General features: G+C 33.3%; 1 protein-coding gene across 3 annotated transcripts; it reads left to right on the plus strand.

Annotated features, from left to right (window-relative positions):
• The first annotated feature begins 16,800 nt into the window (after positions 1-16,800).
• On the plus strand, positions 16,801-26,283 carry LOC113766990 (protein NLP9-like). 3 transcript variants are annotated; one of them, XM_027311153.1, is made up of 8 exons: positions 16,801-16,967; positions 17,307-17,361; positions 17,509-18,725; positions 21,398-21,442; positions 21,581-21,857; positions 21,981-22,336; positions 24,019-24,142; positions 24,673-26,283. In XM_027311153.1, the coding sequence occupies exons 3-8, from the start codon at positions 17,781-17,783 to the stop codon at positions 25,809-25,811; spliced, it is 2,886 nt and encodes a 961-aa protein (XP_027166954.1). In that variant the 5' UTR covers positions 16,801-16,967; positions 17,307-17,361; positions 17,509-17,780; the 3' UTR covers positions 25,812-26,283. The 3 variants fall into 3 exon arrangements, with proteins under 3 accessions (XP_027166954.1, XP_027166952.1, XP_027166953.1); XM_027311151.1 differs by having other exon boundaries at positions 21,581-22,336; XM_027311152.1 differs by lacking the exon at positions 16,801-16,967 and adding an exon at positions 17,119-17,177 and having other exon boundaries at positions 21,581-22,336.
• The last annotated feature ends 747 nt before the right edge of the window (positions 26,284-27,030 follow it).

Genomic DNA, 27,030 nt, shown 5'->3' on the forward strand with positions numbered 1-27,030 from the left:
ATCGGCTTCCATAAGAAAAGCATCCCACTAATTTCTCTAACCATTTAACATTTATATTATCTAGCACTAATTTCCGTAGTTGCACCTTTTCTTTTAGTACTAATAAATTATTTTACTATTGAGTAACCAAAATGTTAAATTTTTTAAAATTCATTCGCATGTTCCAAATCAAATTCAGAAATTCACTCTAATAGAACTCTATTCCTAAAATAAAATAATAAACTTGACATTACATAAAGAACCTTGAAAGATACTGAACAGACATCCAGAAGAAAGGGACAGCAAAGTCAATAAAATATGTAATAAAGGTATTGTTGGAAAGACAAGATTAAATCATTGAATTAGCTAAATCATATTGATGCTTTTAATATAGTATAGATAGTAAGTTAGGTGTAACTTAGGCACGCAAATAAATGCCCATTAGGTACCAATTAAAAACACTTTTTCAAATTTTTTTTTTTTACTTTTTTAATGTTTTGAAAGTGTGTCATTGGAAAAGTGCATTTGGTTAACAAGAAAATGATGCACAAAATATAAATTTTGTCTTTGTTTAGTTGAAAAGTCACGAAAAAATTGCCCAACATGTTCTGTGTTTGGATAGTAGATTATTTGACATGATTTTTTGAAAAAAAATTATGAAACACTTTTTTGATGTAAGGTATGTGAGATAAAAAGATGGTTGAAAAATGTATTGATTATACAAGTAAATAAATTGTTGATGATGCAAGAAAATAAATTTTTACTTTTTATTTAAAATATATTAAATCATGCAACAAATATAAAGTTTTGCAAATTAAAAGACTTGTTTTCTTCAAATTTAACCACATTGTTTAATAATAAGTTTATATATATATGCACACATATGTACATATGTACGTACATATATACATACTCACACGTGTATTTATGTTATATTATTTATGTGTGTATAAGTTATTTCACATATCAAGAAGGCCTTGACTCTAGTGGTTAAAGTTCAAAGCCTAGGATATAGAGATTCTGCTTTTTAATTCCCTTACCCCCTTTTTACTTTTTAAATTCCATCCTTCCCTTGTTAGAAAAATTTTAAAAATAAAAAAGTTATTTCACACATACAAAGACATATCAAAAATATTAAAATCATATAAAATTCAACAAATTACTAATTTATTAATTTGATAAATTAAGAAGAAAAGGTATAATTGCAAGCATGTTTTTGAATTTGAATTATAAGTTCTAAGATGTTCTAATTTGTAGAGTTTAGGATGGAGGAAATAGTTCAGAAAGAAAGAGTTGTAAATAAATTCAATTGGTTGAAACTTTCCCATGACTCACTTTCATATTGATTCCTATAGAAAAATTTGCAGGGAAAGAAGCGATTGTTTATGTGGTGGACCCCAAAAATTCCTTTGAAAACTTGCAGGAAAATTTTTTTCCCTCTTCCTGGGGAACCAAGCAAAATCTAAAGTCTCTGTTTGAATTACTCTTTTTTTTTTTTGTGGCCAAGGCTTGTGCATGGAGTAATTGACATGGTCTTAAGTTTAATTAAACACTTTTACCATATTTATTCCAAATTAAGAATTTGCATAAAATGACAATTGATTTCTGAGAGACATTCTACCTATATTACACCCTAGTTTAATTTTGGTATTGTTTTGTAGATAAAATCAATTTTCTTAGTTTGCTTTGATCGAAGAACATTTGATCACAAGTAAAAGTTGACTCGTTGGAATATAAGCAAGTCCCCAAGTACCAAAATTAAGAAATAGGAAATATGGGGATTTAAATCTCGATGCATGATAAGGACATACAATTCCCAACGTTTCTCTTTTTGATAATATGGGGATTTCTAACTCATTGTTGTATATTTCTGATAAGTCAATCATTTACGCTTCCATTCCTTTTTTTTTAACCTTTTTTTAAGTGGAAGATTTTGAATTTAGAACCTCCTATTTACAATTTCTTCTATTTTATCACCTAACCCAACCCTCGTCGCGCTTCCATTTAAGTTTAATTTACCAAAATTCAATTTCACATAGCCAACTAACTAGTTGTTTTGATATATCGTTAATCCTTAAAGAAACTAGTAGTTTGAAATAATCAGAAGGCCTTAATCAACTTGTAGAAATCAGTAACAAATTACCTAAAATTAAAAAAGAAAAAAAAGGAAGTTTATACAACATAATTCATGTTTTTGGTGGGAATCCCCTTGCCTATATTCTAAAAATTCAGACTTTCCTGAAAATATTGTCAGCAGGTGCGTAGGCACCTGTCTGGGCCGGTAATAGTTCAATCTCCTCCAAATTCTCTTTAGGTCTCTTCAGGTCGCTCCTCCCCCTAGTATAGAGTAAGTATAGGTCTATTGTGTCCGAAAAAAATAACTCATTTTGTCCCTAAACTTTTTATCTAAAATATCTTAAGTCCATAATCTTTTATTTTTGTCCGATTTAGTCTTTTCACTTGTTTTCTAGCATTTAGAGACAAAAACAGACTCTTTCATCCAAAAATTTGGTAATAAATTTCTGTAATTACTTAGCTGACAGATTTAATAAGGTTTTTCATCTTAGGTTTGGCCTAGCAATAAGTCAAAAAGGAATTCTCAGCATGCCAAAAGGTTGAGAGTTCAAATCTTTTTACTATAGTTTTTGTTTTCTAGTAGAAAAGAGATGGGATTTAAAAAGGAGAAGGAGAATTTGAATACAGAGTATCTAGTTATTGGGATTTTGATCTTAACCACTAGACTAAAATCTCTTCGATCATAGTTTTAACTTTGTGACATACTAGGTTTCACTAATTAAGCTTGGCACCAATATAATTGTATAGGAAGTTAATTGAAGCAATATTGACATCTAAATCCAAATTAAAACTTTTTTACACTGTCAATTTCGTTCGACAGGGTAGAAAATTAACATTTTGTGCTGCGAATTCGTTTTGAATATTTTTGACAATGTTGTATATATAGCCCAAATTTGAGGTCATAATGAGTTCAAAATGGATATTATCAAAGATTTAGTTGAACTCATCTTTTAGTCCAGAGCATAAAGAGGCAAAAAGTAGACTTTTTACACCGTATGGGATTGGAGTAGGGTGCTTAAAGGCTAAAGCCTTAAAACTACAACGGGAATATTGGTAATTTGCCCTAAAAGAATAAACTAGTTATTCTATCAATCATTCTCAAAAGTTCAAACTTTATTAAATAATAGAGTTGAATCAACAATTTAATTTAAAGAATCAGTTCATTGCCATAAAGAAACATTTGACATCCAAGCGCCAATGACGTACTTTATAACCTAAACTATATCATATTGAACTAAATATAGCACAATATTCATTCATATAACCAAGGATGACATTTTTGGTATTTTGTACCAAATCATCAGACGTAGTTTGTTTAAAAACTGATATTCAAATCTGCATTTGGTTTAGTAATCAAATGTCGGTCTTGTTTATCCAAAAAAAGTAAACAAACGTAGGTAGGCATAAGTACTTTTTTCAAGTATGTCAAAATGTATTCTGTCTCACCTTACATATTTTGTCTTCAATTTTAGGATACAATGACATCAAGATTCATTCTTTTGTTATTCTTTTATTCTTTTTCTTAGGTGATTGTACAAATATTACCTATATGTTGCCTTAAAGTACTGTTTTCATGAGTTACATATTTTCTTTTTTGCATGCAGCAAGAAATTTTTTTTTTTTTTTTATAAAACACATCATCATTTCATTAAATTTGCACTAATGGTAGAAATCACACATCAACATACACAAATACAAACATATCTGAATAACAAATACTTGATACTATAGATCTAGAAAATTAATAGAATATTACACTGAAACTCTAAAAAATCAAAAGATAATATACATATAGCCCCGGAATCATCTGTTATGCTTCCAACTATACTACTTGCTTCTCCCAGATCTGCTAATGTATTGATTGAAGTCCAAATGTTAAGGTGAGATCTGACAAGGTATATCTAAGAAATCTCTTATTCAACAACCAAATTTGAAAAAATTTAGATCTAATACAAGAAATAGACTAGCTATAAATACTCTCACTATAGATCCATAAAAGAGGAGGAAATTCTCATTAGAAATCTGTAAAAGAAAAGAAAATCTTGCTAGGAAACCTTTATTAGGAGAGAAGATAACTCGCATTAGAAATCCCTAAAGAGAAGAAACTCATATTAGAAAACTTTAAGGGAGATTTTATTGTAAACACAAAAAACGAAAGTAGGAAAGACATGGGAGGAAGAGAGATCAAAGGAGACTAATTGGCCTCCCTCCTAAGGAAAAAGATTATCTATTTGCTTGGGAAAGAACAGTGAAAGAAGGAGGAGAGTTTTCAACAAGAATTGTATTAATTCTACTCTAAAGGGATCTGAATTAGGCTATATTATTAAAAGGTTAGATCAGGGGCGGATTTAAGATGGGGGCACGGACCCCCACTGCCCCCGCTTAAATTCCTATAATACTTATATAATTTTGATATAATTTTAAGTGTGTCCCCAGAGTTTTTTTAGAAAGGATGTAAACGAAATACGTGATTTTCTAAATTAATTCATAAACTAAAATTCTAAAAAGATATGTGGAGCACAAATTCCATTTGAAATAAGTTAAAAAAAGCCTTTTCATTTCAACTAGCAAGTACCAATCATATCATTCACTTTTTTTGGACCCTACTCCCCAATTTCCCTTCCCCCCTCTGGTCCCCCATTTTCCCCCTATAACCGAGAGCCACTACCTTCCACAACCAAGCAACTAGCTACTCTTTCTCTTGATCACTTCATCCAATCATATTATTCACTTCCTTTGTCCCTACTTTCCAATTTCCTTTCCCTCCTCTAGTCCCTCATTTGCCCTTCACAACCGATAGCCATTCTTACTTCCACAGCCAAGCTAGTTATCAAAATATGAAAATTCGTCGTAAGTAATTATAAATAGTTTAATTTATTTTTGAAGTAAAATTATTATTATATTAATAATTTTGAATTTGTCTTTTTATATTTTTCATGGAATATATGCATCATTTGTACTTGTTGGTGAATTTTTTTTTAGCTTAAAAAATTTTAAAAAAAAAGAGTAGATAAAAATTTTAATGTTACTTTTGCCCCCACTAAGGATTTTTTCTGGCTCCGCCACTGGATTAGATAGAAAGGACTAATTTAGATCAGAGGCGTGTACTATTGCATAATTCTTTTGAATTTTTTTTAACTGTAGCCACAAAATTTCTGGCACCTGATCTATATTCTGAGGAGGGATTTATGAGTCCCATTGTTATGCATCAAATTAATGTAACCCCTTTCTTAGTTAGGGAATCATGCAAATCACTCCAACAAACATCCATGAAATGGTGAGACTCTAAACAAAAACTTCAAATCAATTAATGCTTTTGAATCGTTAAGCACTATAAAAAGCATATAACATATACATAATTTAGTGTCCATTAAGCGATACAAAACAATAAAATATGGTGAAAAGGATATTGTGATTACTTTATTCATAATTTGGATAGACGGTGGAAGTTCAAGACTTTCTTATTTGCACTGCCACTTCGATGTGAGAGACCAAGCTGAATTCGGTGATGTAATCTTGCAATACTGACCTCACTTCAATGATTATTTTATAAAAGAAAAAGCAACAAATAATTGTAATGTTTGATACTTGTAGGACAACAAGTGGATTTAAAAGTCAACGACATTACTTCAATATTGGGATTAATTTTTGGACATCATCAAGTTGAACCCTGTAGAAGATGTATGAAGTTTTTCTGCTAGAAACTATAGGGTGTTTGAATTTGATGTATTCTTTTATTAAAATTAATTCACACTAAATTGAAATATCTTCCATGGCTTATTAGGTTCTTTAGAACCTAAATTAATTGCTGGAGCCGATCGAGTTGCAATCCGAGGCCATTTATTAGCTTGGATTGTTTGCACAATGGATGCATCACTATTTTGTATGTATGTTACATATATACATACATGCATGCATGTATATATATATATATATGTAAAAGACAAATTAGTCCAAGAACCAATTTTCCATGCTAGTCAATTGGGAGTGACTGCACTTCGGTGTAACCAATTTTATACTTGTGGCCTTAACTAATATGAGTTCCCTAATCTTCCCAACAAAGATATTAATTCACAAATTGGGGACAAGAAGACTTTTTTCCCAAAAAAATTCTGAAATTCACGTAACCAAAGGGTTTAATATCGTTTTTCCATTCGATATTTGGCCTAAGAGTAAGCCACTAAGGATTCCCAACGCTCCAAAAGACTAAGAATTTAAATCTTTTAACCAAAGATTGGGCTTAATTTATAACCTAGGTTCCAAACATTATGGTTGCTGCTCTTTGATCATAGACCATAAGCTTCAGAAAACATTTGTGTAGATTTGGTTCATAAATTTATTTATAAACCACGTGATATATGTAACAACTATAGACGTATATAATGATGTATTCCCTTTATCTCGTTATAATTGGAACTTTTTATGCACAGTGATACAAATTTGAATTTGAGAATTGCAGTCCATCTTTGCCCTTTTAATCAATCCGGAAACTCATTTGCTGTCTGTCTTTGTCTATCTTGTTGTAAGAAAAGATTCCGCAAGTCCCACCTCAAATAGAAAGACATTTATTTAGGCTGCTAGAAACACGCTGCATAAATAACCGCCAAAAATTGTTGTGCCTTCCATGTGCCACACTGTTGTCCTTTGAGATAAGTGTTTTTTTTTTTTTTTGGATTCCATCACAATTTTTAATTCTTTTGTCAATACATCTCCGGAGGGTAAGTGTGGAACACTCGAAGGAAAAAATTTCTAAGGTGACTCAAATTTTGAGATAGTGAGAAAAGTGAAGTATGAAAAGGACTGTTGGCCAGCACCAAAGACTTTAAATCTTGATGGGGTGGGAGGTTAAAAATTTAAACCTTACATCTTATCACTTGCTACATTATTTGGTTTTCTCAAATTCATACAAGTGCATAGTGCATCGGTCTGGTGCGATGGTGGTTCAGTTCTCGTCGATTCCCCATTAGGTTCAGTTGAGCTCCCCCTTTATTAGGTTAGAGCAGAAGTAAGAGCAGAGTAGATAAATAATGAATGATAATAAAAAAAATGAAATATGACAATAATAATGGAACGGAAGAACTATGATACATAAGAAAACTAATTGTAGATAATGTAAGAAATTCTATTTATTTGTTACATATATCACGCGCAACGGATCTTCTGTCCCACACTCTGTGCCACTCTCTGTCCCAATTTTTATTATATTGCTATTTCTCCTACATAAACATCATGTTTTAGTTCTTTTTTGTTTTCTTAAAATTCAATAACTATTAATTGAGTAAAAAAATAAATACAACAATTTCAAAAAAGTAATATATAATAGAAAATTAAAAAATATATCAGAAAATTCATAAAAAATCTCATTTTTTATGAATTTTGATTTTTTGAGTTTGTTAAATTTTGTGTATTACTCAATTAATAGTTATTGGATCTTAAGAAAACAAAAAAGAACTAAAATATGATGTTTATGTAGGAGAAATAGCAACATAATAAAAAGTGAGACAGGGTGTGGAACAGAAGATCCGTTGCGTATATCACATGATTTACAAACAAATTTGTATACCAAGCCTAGACGAATTTTTGCCTACACTTTATAACCAAAAGTGTTGTTCGGTCTCTTTAAATATATGACGGTCTATGACTTTTTGGGCGTAAAAAACCTAACAACCCCGCCTACCTTGGCATTTGGGAATTAAATACATCTTGTATGGACCGTAAAATGCTTTAATTAATGCTTTAAGTAAAAATCATTCTGCGTTTTTCAAATGTTATGACACCAAGTGCAGCTGTCAATAATGATCAACGCAAAGGGGTGCACGGTTCAAAATCATCATAGTTAATTAGTTATATCTATTGTTAACCATTATTTAAAAGCTTTAACAAATGTTACAATGACTAAGTCCAACTAAGAAGGGATATTAGCCACATAATTAGTGATACCATTGATTCGGCTCCCAAACTTTTTTTTGTAGGGTTTAGAGCTTTCCTTGAAAATGAAAATAATAAACAAAAGAGTTTTAACAAATTATTAGGAATATATACATGTATATGTGACAATAGAGAACACCTGCTTACAGTGACAAAGTCAAGACCCTAGGGTGGAGGGTTCAATGTCCGACAGCACATGAAATAAAAGTTATAGTAGTACAATTAAAACTTAAAACTAACAGATGCTTGCGTTAAACGTATTTTTTTATAAGTTCAATAAATTTTGAAGTTCATATTATACCTAAATTTATAAATAGTTCGATCCAAAATTCTTGTATATGACAACAATTATAAAATTTTTGGGGATCAATATAGGTAGAAAGAGAATTTGCTAAATTTTAGTGGGATCAAATGAGAGGGAACTTTAAAAATTTCTAATTTTTTTAACGGGAAAATCGTTCAAAACATCCCTCATATTTTGCAAGATAATTTTTTTCGTCCCTTACTTTTAAAAGTGTAATTTTACGTCCCTTACAAATTCATATTGATCAAATTTGGTCCTTACCTAGGTTTCCAACTAATTTTGGTCAGAATCTACCGCGTACCTTACATGTGATTATTTTTTAAGAGAAAAATTGTCAAATCAAATTTTACATAATTCGATTCATAGTCCCTCACATTTCGCAAAATGGATTTTTTCATCCATAACATTTTACAAAATGAATTATTTCGTCCCTTACATTTCACGAAATGAATTTTTCCAACCCTCACATTTTTCAAAATGAATTTTTTCATCTTTCATTGATCATGTGTACGAATAGTTTTTTTTTTTCTTTTAAATCCATGTAAATATCTATTTGATTTCACCTGAGTAGTACGAATAACATGTAATATATCTTTATTTGATTTTGCTTAAATAGGTTAATCGTAACTGTACATATGCTATTCAACATATATATACAGGGGTTTAAAACTAATAATTTTGTTTTAAACCACGTATATATCTAGATGATTTCACTATATGAACCTATTTAACAGTTGTGACCTTTCTCTTTTAGTAATGATTTATTTATTGAGTTGTATAATAAAGCCATCTAATTAATGGATCCTAATTTAAATTCTATAGTCGGGCTAACAAATTGTAGTTTAAATCTGAAATTTCTACTCGCCACTTTTAAGACAAACAGTTGAATTACTTGTCTCGTGATTGTCTTGAAATTTGAAAATGCCATTCACTTACTTCTTTTTGTCATACTTTTCCTTTGTTTATTTTTTCAGTTCAAATTTAATTCGATATAAACACTCGATAATGTTTAGGATTAAATGTGTTCTTTGTTTTCAATTTTCAAGTAACGAAATGAATATGAGTAAACAACAAATAAAAACAAATAATTTTTTAAAAATACATATATATATCTATTTGATTTCACCTAAATAGTATGAATAACATGTAATATATCTCTATTTGATTTCATTAGGTGAAATCAAATAGAGAAATTAAATAGAGATATATTATGTGCTATTTGTACTGCTTAGGTGAAATCAAACATATATATACATGTGTTTAAAAAATTTATTTGAACACATGATCAATAGGGATGAAAAATCCATTTTGAAAAATGTGAAGAATGAAAAAATTCATTTTATAAAATGTGAGGAATGAAAAAATTCATTTTGTAAAATGTGAAAGACTATGAATCCAATTATATAAAATTTAATTTGACAATTTTACCTTTAAAAAATAATCACATGCAATACACGTGGTGGATTCCGGCCAAAAACTACTCGAAAACCTAGGTAGGGATCAAATTTGATCAATGTGAATTTGTAAGGGACGTACAATTATACTTTTAAAAGTGAGGGACGAAAAAAGTTATTTTGTAAAATGTAAGGAACGATTTTCCTTTTTTAACCTTGAATACCAATTTTTTCAAAATTAAGTGCAGACAGTTGCTCCCACTTGGTTGCATGTGGCTCCGCCTGCTTGCGTAAGCCCTCACATAAACCAAACAAGTTTCTTCTGACCCACAAAGTCGCCTGTGATGTCTATACTTTGGTGGCAAAGAGCTGAAAAGTTGTTAATTCAGTCACTTTGTCACAAAGTTTGACATCATCGACCATCTGCTGTACTCAAAATATTTATTTTTATACCCAAAGAAAGAAAGAACAGAGGAGGTCTACTTCATGAAAATGTGACAGCTAGATTTGGTTGGCCTGAGCCACATGCAGTATCAAATTTGGAATCTAATACTTCCTTTCCTTGGTGGCTGCTGCCTTAGAGAGATTCCATGTATCTAGGCGTCTCGCTTGAAAGCTTAGCTCCACCACCCGTGGTTGTGGCCACACGACTTCTACCCCTAGTTTTTGTAGTTTTAGCCTTCTTTTTTCTTCTTTGATTCCGACAGCTTCCACCCACCACACGATTTCTACCCTTAGTTTTTGTAGTTTTAGTCCTTTTTTTTTTTTACCTTTCTTTCCTACAGCTTGTTTTTGAGTTTTACTTGTGATATCAACTTGCTCATAAAAAAGATAAATCTTTTATACAGGAATATTATATACACTGGCTAGTAATTCTAGATATATGTCACATATATAAAATTTGGTGTCTAAATTCAAAGTGAAATAATGTGACATGCATTCAAACTCGTTAATGTATATACTGATGATATAGAAAAGATTAAGATTTTTATATATTAGTTTAGCTTACTAATTCCCATTAGACGGAAATTTTACGCATTTTGGATGAGTTTGTGTGATTATGCACTGATCTATGAGAATGAAATTTATGAGTAATTTCCAGACGAAGATTAAAATTCTATTCTCTTGAATGTCATACTCAAGGTACATAAAAATTTTGCCGTGATTTTCGTGGGTAAATTTGATAGTTGTTTTTTTCAATTAAATTTTAAGGTAAATTGTTTAATAAGATGAAGAATGAAGTTATATATCCTATGCATGGTGCATGCCACGCTGCTCTCCATGCATTTATCATTTTTCTCCCCTTTTCTGTTCAACTCTGAGCAATCGGTGTAATTTGGCACCTTTTGATGACTCTTAAAATTATAAGTGGCAAGAATAAAACTTCAAGATGTGCAAAGCAAATTTTATATGTTTGGAAATTAATTTTAACTATTTATGATGCTTAAATTCCAGTAAAACAAACACATAGAACCAATTAAATTCCATTTTGTGATTTAATTTCAACTTTTTATCTACTTTTAATCTTATAAGGAGGAACACATGACATTTTATTCTTGAACATCAAAGAAATTTAGTGTGTTTGGATTACAATTTTCTAAGCAAAAATTTTTACATTTTCCATGAACATATTTTTTAACACTTTTACCTCACATACATCAAATCGATGCAACACTTTTTTCTAAGAAAATTTATAGTCTTATTTTATTTTCGTGTTTTTCTCTTGTTGACTTTTTCTTTTTCTCAAACACTTAAAAGGTGGTGCTCTTTTTCATTTGCTCTTTGGATAAATTTTTTGCACCCCGTCGGTGCATACACAATGGTATTGGATGCATGCCACATCATCTATTTTCAAATTTAGAATTCAATTTTTACATGTCTGACATTACATCTACAACTACTAGTGTGAAAAAAAATTACAAAAAAAAACTCTACAATGATAGGGTAACTTAATCCTTGTTTTCTTAAATTTTTTCCTAACAAGAAAGGATGGGTTTTAATAAGTGAAGAGGGACAGGAGGATTTTACTAAGGATGGGTTTTCGGAGCCTCAAGCTTAACCCTTGTTTTTCACATGGCAAATCAGGTTTACCATTTATGTATCTTCTCGACTCTCAAGAGGACATGCATCATTAATTTCGTTGTACAATCAGTGAACAGGAACTGCAAAACAAAGAAAAGTAAAAAGTGTACTTCTCTTGACCTTTTCTAATCGAAGTTAGAGTTACGATTTTTACAAACCTAAACCCCAGAAGAACCTCTAAAAGCCGGCAACTTTTGGAGGTCTCCAGGAGACTTATATCTACCTAACCCAACCCCAAAGTAAAAAGTGTACTTGCAATGTGAATTTTCATGCAACACGTTAAGCCTAACAACGACGTTTCAGAAGTAGACCCTTCGACATTTATTGTAGCATTGACATTTTATTCCCAATCAAGGTCAAGGAACGAAATCCTTGATTCCCATTCATTTCTAAATTTTTTGAAAGTTTTACCGATGGAGGTACAGTCATCCATTTGATCTGATTGTAGTTTAATTTTTTTAAAAATTTTTTTGATCCATTTGAATCCATCCCTTTTTCTTAGTGTAAAGTAGGAATTGGAGTAGAATAGGAAATCAATCATGTCAACAAAAAGAAAAAGACATTTTATTCCCATTGCCAACTTTGTCATATTCCCAGTGGCCAACTGTTCCCATATGAAAGCAATGGATGAATAAGACCTAATTGCACTTGCAAAGTTGGGCAACTCGACGCAATAGTCGGGGAGGATTCAAAGGTTCAAGATTCAAATTATGAGTCTAACAGTTGATTGTGAAAGGGTGTGCGGACGAGTAGGAGGATTAAAAAAAAACACTAGGTAATTAGGAATTTTATATGTTAGGACAATTAGTTCATCCTAAAAATCCAAGTCAACACTAATTTTATTGTCACCATGCAGAGTAAGAATGATTTGCCCATTTAGTACTTCTTAAGCTAATTTTGAAGTCTCACAAAGGTTGCTCAAGTTTTATTTATAACTTGTTGGTCTTGAATTATTTATAAAATCTCACCAAAGTTCATCAAAATTTTACCTTAAAACTTTTTTCTCCATATAAAAATGGACTAAGCTTGACAACCATCCAGAAAATAAAAATGGTAGCAACGCTATGAAAGTAGGGAACATGAACTACAAAGTTAGAGAAAATTTTTTTTGGCCAATTGGCTTTTCTTGGATTGGTGATTCTTTTTGCTATCTTGTAGTCTAACCTTTTTCTCTATAATGCCTTGTTTCCTGAAGAAAATAAAGAAACACAAAAAGAGAGTTTTTAAATGCAAAGAAATATTTTTCAAAAAGCTTGAGCAATCGGCAAAATAAAATCTGCCTAGTGTGAGATACTACAATAGAGTATGCTTGATCACCTCTTATATGCTAAGATTAACTTTCAGTAGACATTAATATTTCTGACAAATGTGTCCCTAAATTATTTCATCGACCAAACAAAAAAATGGACTGTATTTTTCTGTCCTGGTTTTTCTTTAACAAGAAAAAGATGAGAAATGAAAGAAACACTCATGCAAATATTTAGTTGGATACCAAAATTTCTCATCAAAATTTGTTGAATTGGCTTAGCTTGACCTCCTTTCAAACTCAATACTACTAATGTCTGCATGATGTCATAATTATTTTATATTTTTGTAAGTTTCAGAAATATTAAAATTAAGTTATTGGTTATATTTGACCAACCATATAAAATATTCCAAAAATATCAATCTTGCAATTAAATATACACCTAAAAATTATATATAAAAATGTAAATTCATGTCCAAAATATGTCTATTCTCCAAAACCACTTGAAAAACTGAATTAAAACAAATCATACCCAATTCAGGATCTTTTTGTTGGGAATATGGCTTTATAATGTAGATTGGAATTGCTGAATGATAAGGATGAAAACTTCTTAATTTAGAGATCATTTAGGAAAGCAAGTGATTTTTGTATTTACACTAAATGGGTGGCATTTTCTTATTTCTATTGATAAATGAAAGTTTTACAATTTAGGTAATTGAAATTATGTTTGAATAAAACAAGAAAGAGAAGTTTAAGAACCAAGTCAAGTAGTCGAATCGGGTCACTGGTTTGGCCAATTTTTTATGGTTTTGACTAGCTTTTAACCAAAGCGATTTATTTTATTAGCCAGTTCGAAAAAAAAAAAACTGGTTTACAATCGAAGAGGTCAGACCAATTAGTCCAGTTCGACTCTAACAACATTAGTTAAACTTACAGAATCTTCGGCTACCTAGATAAATCAGGTCAAAATCTGCAAATGTCAATCACAATTTCACAAGATAGTATACTTATTAACATAATAAATGTAGACCAAAAAAATATGAATGTATAAAAATATTAGAAATATTGTAACTTTCTGAAAGTTGCATCCCATAATAAATCTGATCTATCCAATTTCAAATCGAATCAATGTCCAGCGTTAATTGTATCAAGATTAAATCTAGTCAATACAAATGAATTGCTATGCAAATCAATCCACATCTTAGGTGAAAATTTTGAAAGAGTCTTAGTATGGTCACCGAGAATAAAAGCACGAATGGTTGCCCATGCAACCACTGAAGACGGTTAACGGTTAAGATTGACATAAATTCTAAATATTGAAAAATTGTAGACTACACTAAAGAACGATCATAGGTGCAATCTTTTCGTAAAATCAAGGGTCAAGATTGGTCTAAATTTTAGAATCTAAAAATTTATACAATTCACTTGATACTTGATACAAATGCCATATGTGAGACTTGCAAAAAAAATATTGTAAAATTGTATGTTGAACAAAATAATTTATGATAATAAATCAGATAATTTACAATTTGTTAGAAATGTTAATACTATATCTTTCTGATTTTTGCAACTGAAAACCGTGCCCTTTGTGAATCTATTTGTACTTGACGTGCTGGGGTCATGATACAATTTACACGAAATGGGGATAAAATTAATTATATTAAAGCCCTTCAACATATATTACTATTTAAATGGAGATTCTTTTAGTTTTAGTTTTAGTTCTACCCTCCAAAAATTTGGGTTTCCACAATGTAACATTGTAAGGGTAACTTTTCTAATTATCCATCTTGAGCTTCCAAAATTACCATGTTGTGGTCTATTAAATATAATAAATTAAGGGAAATGTTGATTGCACTTTCATTTTGTTAATCATACACTCACTATCATTTTTATCATATGGTTTTCATTTAGGAGACAAAATAAAAAAAAAAACTAATGGTGGGACTACGGCTAACAAAAAGTGAAGTGCGATTAATATCATATTTTATCTTATTACCACTCAAGTAGTTTAGTGATTATAACTGTTTCAAAATACACATAAATTTGGTAGGACAAAATTTGAGTTCCCATCCCACCACATAAGATCACAAGGCACCAGCATAAAAAACACCACCTCCGTACCAGCGGATGTTGGTGCAAATGGAAGAGACTTGCACTCATTAACCTAGGTTTGAGATCCACGAGAATAAAAGGATAATATTGAAAAAGTTTCTCTCCACAAAGGATTTAACCTGTCGCAAATTATAAAACGGAAACAGATACTTGTGATTTATACCAAAACAAAAAATGAAAAAACTCCACCTCCTCTATTAACGATTGCAAATTGCAGATGTTGATTAGCTCCTCGGTTCGGCTGGAACCTTTGGGTTGCCAATTTGAACCTTAACTAAGATTTAATGCTCATCAGAGCAGAGCACCCTTGCTATAACTTTTGAATACTCCTCTTTAGAACCGAATCAGAATTTAGTGAGGAGTAAATGTGAGGTCCTCATCCTAATCAGAATTTAGTGAGTAGTAAATGAAGGTTTTTTTAAGAAAAAAAAACATTTATTCAATGCATTTTTTAAACAACACATTCACTGGACGCAGTGTTTAAGAAATTATGCCTAAGAAAATGAGAAGTTGCATACATAGAAAAAGTTGCATTTGCTGAATACATTTTTCACTCGAAAAGATATAAAAAAAACATCATCATTCTTTGGGAATTCTTTTTAAGAAGTAGAACTTTTTGAGAATTTACTCGGTAGATGAGTAGCTAGACTCTCTAGAAATCTTCGTTATGCTGCTAATATTTTGGCGGAGTTAATGGAAGATAAGAGATGGATGATCACTTGCTAAATCTCCAAATCAACAGGCTGTGGAGATTGAAGTTGATGCACTATGTTGCGATCGATTTGATTAAAACTACTAAGGTTACAACCCCATGAAATATGCTTCTATTATTTAAGCTGTACTTGAGCATGCCAACTGAAAGGCAAACATATGTGGCAAAAACGACAGCCGATTATTGGAGTGTCCTTATAAAAGTCGATTCTAAATCACGATATTTTTTGAATGATAGATACAAATCTGAGGTCGATTATCCATTAATTAGTTTTCATCACTTAAGTCGTTTGTCATTTAACATTGCTCCATTTGAATTAGCTGTTTTTAAGAATATTTTTTAAGAACTTTGCTATAACAGATCCGTTACAACATGTCGTGCAACTTCTTGTTAGATATGTTTCCCTATTTTGTAAATGTTGGATAGTACTTTAATGATACTTCTCCTCTGATGACCCCATGATACGTTTTTTCCTGAAATCAAAACTTACGCATTAGAGTTAACCTTCCAAAAAACCGTGACTCAATCTTTTCTCAAATAAAAACATATAACGTATCCGAATTAACCTTCTAAATTAGGCTACAAGGGTTGCGGCGCGATCTAAAGTACGAAGTAAATTTTACAAATCTAGCAAATTTCAAAAATGTTGTCCAAACTTCCCATTTCAACCCATACCAAAACAATTCAACAAAAATGTAATTATCTACCAAACCAAACCAGGGAGACTCTAGAGTGAAGGGATGAAACCTGGGAAAGAAACGTACTCTCCTGAGACTCTCTGAATAAGCTAATAAGCAGAAAAGGAAAGAATCATTTCTTCCTATATTTCTATTTTCAGTAAGTAAGCTGTCCCTGAACGGCTGAAGTCAGCAGCCGTAGATTCCCCTACCGGCAATTGTCTCTCTCGCATTTTCTTTTCTCAGACTTACTCAAATATGACTCAACTTCTGTTTTTTCTTTTCTCTCTCTGCCCTTGTCTCTCTCTTCTGTGAGCTGAGCCGCAATTTTGCTTAGTTTCAAGAACAGCCCTTCATCTTTCTCTCTCTCACACACCACGCAACATACTCAGCCTTCCATTTTTGTCAACATCTATCCATGTATTTTTCACTTATCTAACAGATGCAAAGTACAATAGTAAGTTTTTTCTTTTTTATTTATTTTTATTTGAGAGAGTAGAGTTGTAAGATATTAGTCAAAGAATTTCTGGTCTTTTTTCGTTTTAGGCTGTTGCTTTATTCAGTACTGAGATTTTTGTTTCTATGTATGACCCTTTATTTTATGTATGTGATGAATCTGGACATGGTTTTATTGGAGTTTCTGAGCTATGTATTAGCTGCGCATATGGTAGAGAAGTGGGATTTTCATTTGATTTGTTGTTTGTCTGGTAATTCTTGGACTTTTTTGAAAACTCTTTTCCCAAAGCACTAATTCAGAGCTCTGTCCTTTTTTTCCTGTTTTCGTCTCATCTTGCAGAATTCAGGCTTTTTATAGGCGGAAATATCTTTTGCCAATTTTCTGAATCTCTCAGGTCAGTCCTCCCTCAAAGTTGCACTTTGTTCTTTTCTAAGGCTCAAAGAATATAAAAGGGATTTAAGAAAACTTATTTGTCTGGTTATTGATGATATTTATGCTATAAAACTGGTTCTGGAGAGTGATTTTCATCATAGTTTTTCAGGGTTTGGTGTGGATAGCGATAGATTGGTCGATTGGATTTTTCAAGCTGGGAATTCTCAGTGGAGAGGAGCTGAGTTTAGATGAGTTTGAGGTTGAAATGTTGGGTTCTTGGCGTTCAAGTAGGGGAAGATTTTAGGGACGGAGGTTCTGGTTCTAGGATTTCGAGGATTCTTTAACATTTGCTGAACTAATATAGAAATAGGATAAATCCTCTTTTGTGGAGGGTTGGATTTTACACTTTGTCTTTGCTTTTATAATTTTGGGTTGTAAAAAATGGAGTACCCTTATCCATCTACGGAAAAGGGTGGTTTTTGGGCATCGCCTCGGGCTCAGAAAGATGGAAATGCATCATTTGATGGCGGTACTAGGACCTGGAATTTGGAAGATTCGTTTCAAGAATTGATGAATTTCGATGCATATGCCGGATGGTGTAATAGTCCAAGTTCAGCGGACCAGTTTTTCGGTCCTTTTGGTTTGTCTCCCATGAGTTCAAGTTATGTGCCTTTAGATGGAATGAACTTTGGAGAACAGAGTACTGAGGGCTTCCGGGTGGCAGATGGTGAGACCGGGGGAAGTTCTTCTTCTGGTGTGGAAGATAAAATGATCCGTCAGGATTTGGAGAACCGGTTCCATGTTCCGATGGATACAGCTAGTGAAGGGGTTGACCTCACTGGTCGAAATGATAAGAGCTGTAAACAGCATGATGATGATGTTGTGAACACTGTGAACTCTTTGATTTCAAGGCCACCTTCCCAAACTCTTCCTGAGAAAATGCTCAAGGCGTTGTCTCTGTTTAAAGAGTCAGCTGGAGGGGGTATTCTGGCGCAAGTTTGGATTCCAATTAGGGATGGTAACAGATACATCTTAAGCACTTGTGAACAACCTTATTTGCTTGATCAGGCTCTCTCTGGTTATCGTGAAGTGTCCAGGGCATTCACTTTTTCTGCAGAAGTGAAACCAGGGTCTTTTTTGGGGCTTCCTGGACGTGTATTTGCCTCTAGAGTTCCAGAGTGGACATCGAACGTTATGTATTACAAGGAAGCTGAGTATTTGCGAGTGCAACATGCTCTTGACCATGAAGTATGTGGATCAATTGCTTTCCCTGTTTTTGAGGATGATTCCTTTGATTTGTCATGCTGTGCAGTGCTGGAACTTGTCACAATTAAAGAACAGCCACACTTTGATTTGGAGATGGATAGTGTTTGTCGTGCACTGCAGGTGAATCTTTGTGATCTTTTGTTGTCTCATATTGCTTCTAGATTATGTTACTTTATGCTTTTCTATCAGAGCTCGTAACTAGATAATTTGGCAAATTTGGTCTCTGTGTTACCTGCAAAACTATCATTGAGGGTGCTCATAGAGATGCCATGTGGTGAAGTGGATGCAATGAACTTTAAAATGCTTGTGCATTTCCTTTTCAGTTCTTTTCTTTTTTTTTTTTTGGGGGGGGGGGGTGGGGGTTGGTTGTTGAGGTTCAAGGTGTCATAGGTGCACTTAGTTCACATTGATGATTCCGTTTTGCCATCTTCAGATTATCTTTTAAATATGTAATCAGAAGTTAAGAGAGTAAAGCAAGAAGTTCATTGACCATACATGGTTAAGGAGGATGAGGGTCAACCTGAAGTTGGACTACTTGCTTCTGCAAACGATAGTGGATTCTAGGGGAAGGAGATATTTTCGTTAACTTTTTGAAAAAATATTGCTAAAGGTGAAGCTTTGAATGGTTTTCTGCTCCTGCTTTTCTGACAGTTTATTCTACTCCTGTTTTTTGATGATTGATGTTTTCTAAAAATTTCGGTCATTTTTGGCAGCTTAAGGAAGATGTCTTCCATTTCCAGGCCCATATACTTACCCATATACTTACCCACCCCCCCCCCCCCCCCCCCCAAAAAAAAAAAAAACTCAGCCTGTTTGCTGGACCTCCACAGTTTTGAAGCATCTCAATAGCTTGATTAGAATGAGTATTAACTGTGACATCTACGAATATGAAGCAAATTTATGGAACTTATCACTAGGCATGATGGTTTTCTATGATGCTTTAGCTAAACTGTCCACTATTATCTGTTACTCTTTTACCGACCTTGACTGGAAAGAGAAAGTGGGAATGGGAAGGCAGGATTTCTCATGCAGCTGGTCTTGCCTTTAGCATGATTAAAGGTGCAAGGGAAACCAAAGTTGATGAAACTTGTTTTTTAAGTATGGAATTGCACAGTGTACAAGAGATTAATACATAAGCATAATTAATATATATTACTATTGAGAAAGCTTTACAGATTTGAAAAGAAAGTTACTTGTCATGATGATTAATACTGTCAGAATTCCCCATTGGTGATTTGTTTTGTAGGAAAATTTTGGTACATACAGATTTTGCAAATATAATCTGTGATACCAAGGGTCCTGAGGGTGTAGGCTAGGGAAGCCAATGACTTCTTCTGATTAAAAAATCGCATGGATAACCTGCCGCCTGCTTCTTAGAGATTATGTTAAACCACATATCTGTTTGTTGGCCATTAAGTTAACTGTGAAGATATCAAGTTAGTTATGTTCATTTACCATTTTTTTTTGTTTCACTTGGATTACAAACTGAAGAAAGGTTGAATTGATTTTTGTAATTCAACGTCATACTCCTTAAATGTTTATAGTATCAATTTGTCTGTGTCTTCTTTTCCTTTCCAGATATATTTTGTGCTTGCATGAATAAGTTGGTAATCAATTCAATGCTCACTTATAATCTTCTATATGTAGGAAAAATTTATTTAGTATGACTAACATCTGCTAATCATCTTTTTCATTTTTTTGCCTCTTGGAGGACAATTTAATTCATGAAACATTGTATCAAAAGTGTCAAGCTTAACTGTTAGTTAATGGTTTCATAGTAGTTAAGTGGATTGCTACACATTATAGGGATAGTGGAGTTCGCTTGTCTATGGAAGTATTTGTTAGCTAAGTGCAATATATCCTGCTCTTTGTAGTATCTTTTAGATGCTTCTAACATGTGAGCAACATAAGTAATTTGTATACAAAACTCCACATTCGTTTTTATTTAAAATTCCCAATGGATGGCTGTTGATGCCTGTTGGTATGTACACTGTGCTTTAGGTGTAATCTGAACTTTGGTTGAATCAAGTAACCTTCCATGCATTTGACTATGCTATTTGATTGGACAAGTCATTAACATGACTTGGTGCCTATAACTGACCCAATTTTGTGGCTTGTCGAATTGAAAATGCCAAATTGTTTTTAGTATGATGGCAGTAAGCTGTAACACCAAATAGATACATGTTATTTCCATGAGAAGCTAATCTGCTCTCTTGTGTGAATCTTGTGTTTTGCTTAGAGAGAATGGAATTTACTTTTGACAGATGGAAAGAGCAATAATTGATGTGTGTTGCAGACAGCAGATCAAGAACCTCTGCTTCTGATTATGAATATAGTAACTTCCTAGACTCAACTGCCTCTTAATGACAGTAAATCACAGACCAAGAGAGGACATTTTTTCCCATTGAACATAGGTCCTTTGATAAATGATAAGATGAATTGGTAAAAAATTTGCAATTCCAACTGATTAATTGTCCATACATGTAAACATTCTTCTTTGTATGACAATAAGAAATTAAAATTATGGGAGCATTTATGTAAGACACTGCAAACATGGATGTGAAAGCTCATAATTCTTTGTTTCAATTTTCTTATCATGATTAAAGAGAGTCATGAAAATGTTAATTGAAGTATTTGTATTATTGTTGTTGTAGACATGTCTAATTTTTGCTTGGAATTGGCATAGTATGTCCTAGGGAATCTGATCCTTTTTATATTTAGACACTGGTTATTTTTTGTTTTATTTTTTAGCCATGAGATGTATAGTAAATTGGTCTTTTAACCATTTGCAGGCTGTAAACTTGAGGAGTGCTGCACCACCTCGACTATATCCCCAGGTATCATGAAGATTTCTTGATTGGAGAATTAAACTCTATTAGGAAAAAGAGAATTAAACTCTATTAGGAAAAAAAATAGTCTTGCATGTTCAATCTAATTGGATTGTAATGCGGCTTCTGCTGTTGGATGATTTGCAGTGTCTATCAAAGAATCAAAGAGTTGCATTAGCTGAGATAACTGACGTTTTACGAGCTGTATGTCATGCACATAGGTTGCCTTTGGCTCTGACATGGATTCCATGTAGTTACACTGAAGCTGTTGATGAACCTGTAAAATTACGCGTTGGAGGAAGTGCTGCCAGTTCTAATGAAAATTCCATACTGTGCATTGAAGATACTGCTTGTTATGTCAATGATCGAAGTATGGAAGGATTTGTGCATGTGTGCATGGAACATTATCTTGAGGAAGGACAAGGTATTGCTGGGAAAGCTCTTCAATCTAATCATCCATTCTTCTTCCCTGACGTGAAAGATTACCATATAAGTGAATATCCGCTTGTTCATCATGCACGTAAATTTAACCTGAATGCTGCTGTAGCAATTAGGCTAAGGAGCACGTATACTGGTGATGATGACTACATATTAGAATTCTTTCTTCCTGTCAATATGAGAGGGAGTTCAGAGCAGCAGCTTCTGTTAAATAACCTCTCCAGTACTATGCAGCGGATCTGTAGGAGTTTGCGGACAGTGTCAGATGCAGAATTGATTGGGGGAGACGATATTAAAGTTGAGTTGCCCAATAGGTCAGTCAATAACTTACCTACAACTGCATTACCGAGGAACTGCTCTCAACAATCTCTGTTGAATAGCAATTCGAGTTCTTCGGATCATTTGTTCTCAGGTACATCTGAGACAAAGAGTTCTCATAAGGGAGATACTGCTTCTGGTGAGCAGGTATTCTGTTTTCATTACCTTTCTTGCCTTCTTATTAGATTTTAGTACTTCTTTAATCCATTGTTCTGATTTTGAAGATTTGGGGCGCATTTGTTGTCCGTTGAGTATGATTTACTCTGAGGAATTTAAGATTTTATTTGATACTAACTGTAGTAGCTTAAGTATTACGATTGACATTATTTTAGTCGAATTGTCTCAATTAGTTGCCATGATATGTTTAGCTTAGAAAGAAAGAGGTTCATGTTTAACCTCAAATACGATCTCTTGTTTCTTTTTCCTCTTAATCTTTCAGTATTATTTCTGGTTGTCCTGATATGTGCCATTTATTGCTTTGATTTCCTTCATCTATTCTCAGTCCCTGTGGGACATATTGGGGTTATGTTTGAATTCTTTTATTGTTCTCCTCTAGTTGATTTCAAATGCTTCATGAGACCCAAGACTCTAGGCCTTTCAGTGATAATGTATCTTTCTGATTATTTAGTATCTTGTGTCTTATATTTCTTAGTTACTGTTACAGTTGAAGATGAAGCAAATTAGTAACATGCAGCTTAATTGACAAACCAAACATGATTTTGTCGCCTGTATCTCTTGTCCTTTTTACCTTTTGAGGGTGGAGTTTGGTTTCAAACAGTAACCTCTTGTTGGTTTATAGCTAGCCCTGTTTCAAAACTGATTTTTCTTGTTCTAAGACATTCACGTAATTCCATTTCCTGGAATAATTTCATATGGACATTCAGTGACACAACAAGGCCATGGATAACTTCTGGCTGTATGTCTCGCCTTAGGATTAATTGTTCTCGACTTCCAAGTATTTATATTCCATGTTACATAAACTAGCTCATATCATCGACCAATTGACAATGTGTTACTTGACTTGGGTCATAATCCATCTTAGCTCATATCATCTTTGTAAACATGCTTTTAAGTCCTCCCCCATTATGTTATTTAACCAAATCAAATTTGACAAGCTACAATAAGGGTTTTACATATTGGGGAAAATAAAAAATTCATATTGTACAATTAAAAAAACAGTTCCTGCATGTGGACCCACCAATATGCTTGGGTAACATTTATTGCATAGATGAGGTTTTGTAGTGAGCCCCTTCCTAGATGATGCATGATGCTGTGGAGCCATATAGAGAATTCTTGTTATACCATCTTCTTTCACTGTACTCACTAAAATTCTGCTCAATGTTATGTCTGTTACATGGATGAAGATGAACCCATTGTCTAGAGAAAGCGATGAAGTTTGGATTCCTAACCATTTTTCTTTCTTGTTAACTCTAGGAGGTTGAGTAATTGGAAGATTTATGTTTATTTGGTGATTAGCCAGTATAGGACTAAGAGCATTGTTTATTATTCCTTCGTATGATATTGTCAAGGATTCTTTTTTGGCTTCTTCATACGATGTCTGGAGCGAAGTTGAGAGGTTTGGGGTGAGGGAGAAGCTCTAAGCAGTTGTTTTAAACAGCAGTCACATGCTGCCTCGGAGAGCAAAATGAGATGAAAATAGTAGAGTTACTATATGTGGTATAAAGACGCTTTAAACACATGTATAGGATAATGTTGCTTAGCAATGCATAAAGACTAAAATTTCCTTTTTCTTTCAGATATTTGTGATTCATTCTTTTTGGTGGTTGGTGGAGTTTGATCCATCTATTGCTTCTTGGTTTTTATTGTAGGCAATGGCTGGACCAAAAAGGCAATCTGAGAAAAAGCGAAGCACAGCGGAAAAGCATGTCAGCTTAAGTGTTCTCCAGCAATACTTTTGTGGGAGCTTGAAGGATGCTGCCAAAAGCATTGGTGGTGAGACTTCTTCCTCATTTTCATACCAGAGTTTATTGTCTTTGCCTATACTAGAAACTATGTTGATTGCTTTAATAAGAACTGTGTGAATGGAATTTTGAGAAGGATGTCAACAAATTAAACTTTGATCTTTAGTTTCTTGTTCCTTGTAAAGTCTTTCTACTTGCTACCTACATTGTTAGCTACCTGTGAATTGAAAATGGTTCTATTTGTTTTTTTTTTCCCTTGTTTTTGGACCTGATACTACTTTGTATTAACTGCTCAAGTGCTTGTAGTGAATAATGAAAATTATAACAGCAACTGCATCACACTGATTTCAACCTGCTTTATGTGGAATTGATGGAAAGCAGTTTCTATTGGCCCCTCTTGCACCCACATTGCTTTTCTTCTCTTGTGACCATGTAGAAAGAGGGAAACAGGGGCAAGAATAATGTAAATGGAATTTTGTTAACTTAATTCCCTTTCTCTGGAATGATGAAATGTTTGTCACTGGTCACTCAGTGCTTACAGTTTTGTTTCTGTTTTTGCAGTTTGTCCGACTACACTAAAAAGAATATGTAGACAGCATGGCATCTTGAGGTGGCCATCCCGCAAGATAAACAAAGTGAATCGTTCTTTGAAAAAGATCCAAAGTGTGCTTGACTCTGTTCAGGGGGTGGAAGGAGGTCTGAAGTTTGATCCAGCTACTGGGGGCCTATTGGCTGGTGGCTCTGTCATCCAAGACTTTGATACTAGAAAAGGCATGCTCTGTCCAGTAAAAAGTGCTTCTCTCAGAAACCCTGATTCACTCACCCAAGATACAACTTCTGCTTGTCAAACTTATTGCATGGATGGCGAGAATTCTGTGGTCAAAATGGAAGAGTGCGATATGGATGCCATTGAAGTGCAGAATGCTAATATGCTGAGTCCAAACTCTCGTAAGGAAGCAAGTAAACTGCAGTCAAGCACAGTAGTATGCTGCAATGACGCCAAACTGGCTGCATTAGATGCAGGGCAATCACAGCCAGCTAGTCCTTGGCCATATTCTGGTAATGCATCTCTTGATTCTTACCTAAAAAAGAGTAGCGACAAGGAATGGTGTCTAAATGGTGATAGGCAGAAGTTAGATAAATCCGACCATCAGTTAGTTTCCCTTAGTTCGAGCTCTCTTGTTGTTGTTGATGAGATTGAGGCGAAGATGAAGAGTGATAATGGATTGGATGGTGATGACGGAGGCCTTGAGTATAATCAGCCTACCTCCTCAAGCATGACTGAGTCATCAAATGGGTCTGGGTCAATGATGAATGGCAGTTCATCAAGCTCTAGAAACTTTGGTGAACAAAAGCATTCAAAAAATGAGTCAAACTTCGGAGACAGCAGTTCAAAACTGACTGCGAAAGCTACGTATAAGGACGATACGATTCGGTTTAAATTTGATCCTTCTGCAGGATGTTTACAACTTTATGAAGAAATTTCAAAGAGGTTCAAACTACAATTGGGGGTGTTCCAGTTGAAGTACTTGGATGATGAAGAGGAATGGGTGATGTTGGTAAGTGATGCAGATCTCCAAGAATGTCTTGAGATCCTAGACTTTCTTGGTACTCGGACTGTCAAGTTTCTGGTCCGAGATACACCTCAGACCATTGGCAGCTCAGGTAGCAGCAATTGTTACTTGACAGGAGGTTCATAAAGTCAACGGCGCAAGCTGATAACTGTTGTTTCTTGAAGTGAATTATGTTGGCTTCGAAGCTGATCTCAAGGAGTGACTTAAAACATCTTGTTTTGCACTCATCTTCTGGAGTTTTGTCTTTATACTGGTTGTGCCAATTGTGTTTTGGCTGAAAAACCAAGCATATAAAAGAATAAGAAGGAAGAAGCAGGCCAACGGCTAGCATTTTTTTCAGTAAGGTTTCTGATTGAAATCCATCCATGTCACTAGATCTTTTTTTTTTTTACTTTTGTACATGTAGAAGTTACTGAGGTTTGCAGTCTTTAGAAGAGCTAGGCCGCTAAATGTTTGTGTTCTGACCCATTCTGTATAGTAGTTAGGTAAAAACATATGTAGGAAAGTATGAAAGTATCAGGGGCTAATATCTCTGCTAATGTATGTTTTTGTATGAAAGGATAGTAGATTTGTTACTTCCTGTTTCTATCTTACCCTATTTTGTGCTGCCTTGTCGTTGTGCATTAGAAGCCCTTACAGGGCAAACCTTACAGTTGTTGTTTTACATTTGGTGACCCGAATTGTTTCACAAACCATAACGATAGAGCAATTGATATGATCTTTTCTAGCAATTTTAAAAGCATCAAGAATGATGAACTAAAGGTTTGAGTACACAAAAATCTCCAGTGGCCTGGCGAATTTGAACGTTACTGCATTGTAATTTTATTACCCTAACTTACCCTTTCGTACGTTGAACTTGTGTATAATCGTCAAGTTTTCTAGTAGAAGTTTTACAAGTAAGACAATGACGCTATTAGCCAAAAGGGTGTGTTTTGGAACCTGATTAGTGAAAAGGATATAGATTAAAATATTTACTGTGATAGGCATGAAATCTTCAAGTAATTTAAGATCGGATAAGAATCAAGTAAGCTGTTTACCTTTTTTTTAGGCATGTTAGGAGTTTTTCAAATCCGTTATTTTTAAAAAATACTCTAAAAAGTACCCTAAAAAGTAGTCTAATTTTTTTTTAATGTTTAAAAAATATCCCAAAATATATTTTAAAAACTCTACTACTCTAAAATATTTTCTAAAAATATCCCAAAATATACTTTAAAAACTCTGCTACAGTAAAATTTTTCAAAAACACCTCCAAAAATAACTATTTCAAACGGAGCCGCATTATTTTGAATTCAAACTCATTACTCTTTTATTTGATTGAATTTAGATAAATAAATCTTCCCAATTC

The sequence above is a fragment of the Coffea eugenioides genome, chromosome 3 (assembly GCF_003713205.1).
Source record: "Coffea eugenioides isolate CCC68of chromosome 3, Ceug_1.0, whole genome shotgun sequence".
In the NCBI taxonomy this organism is placed as follows: domain Eukaryota; kingdom Viridiplantae; phylum Streptophyta; class Magnoliopsida; order Gentianales; family Rubiaceae; genus Coffea; species Coffea eugenioides.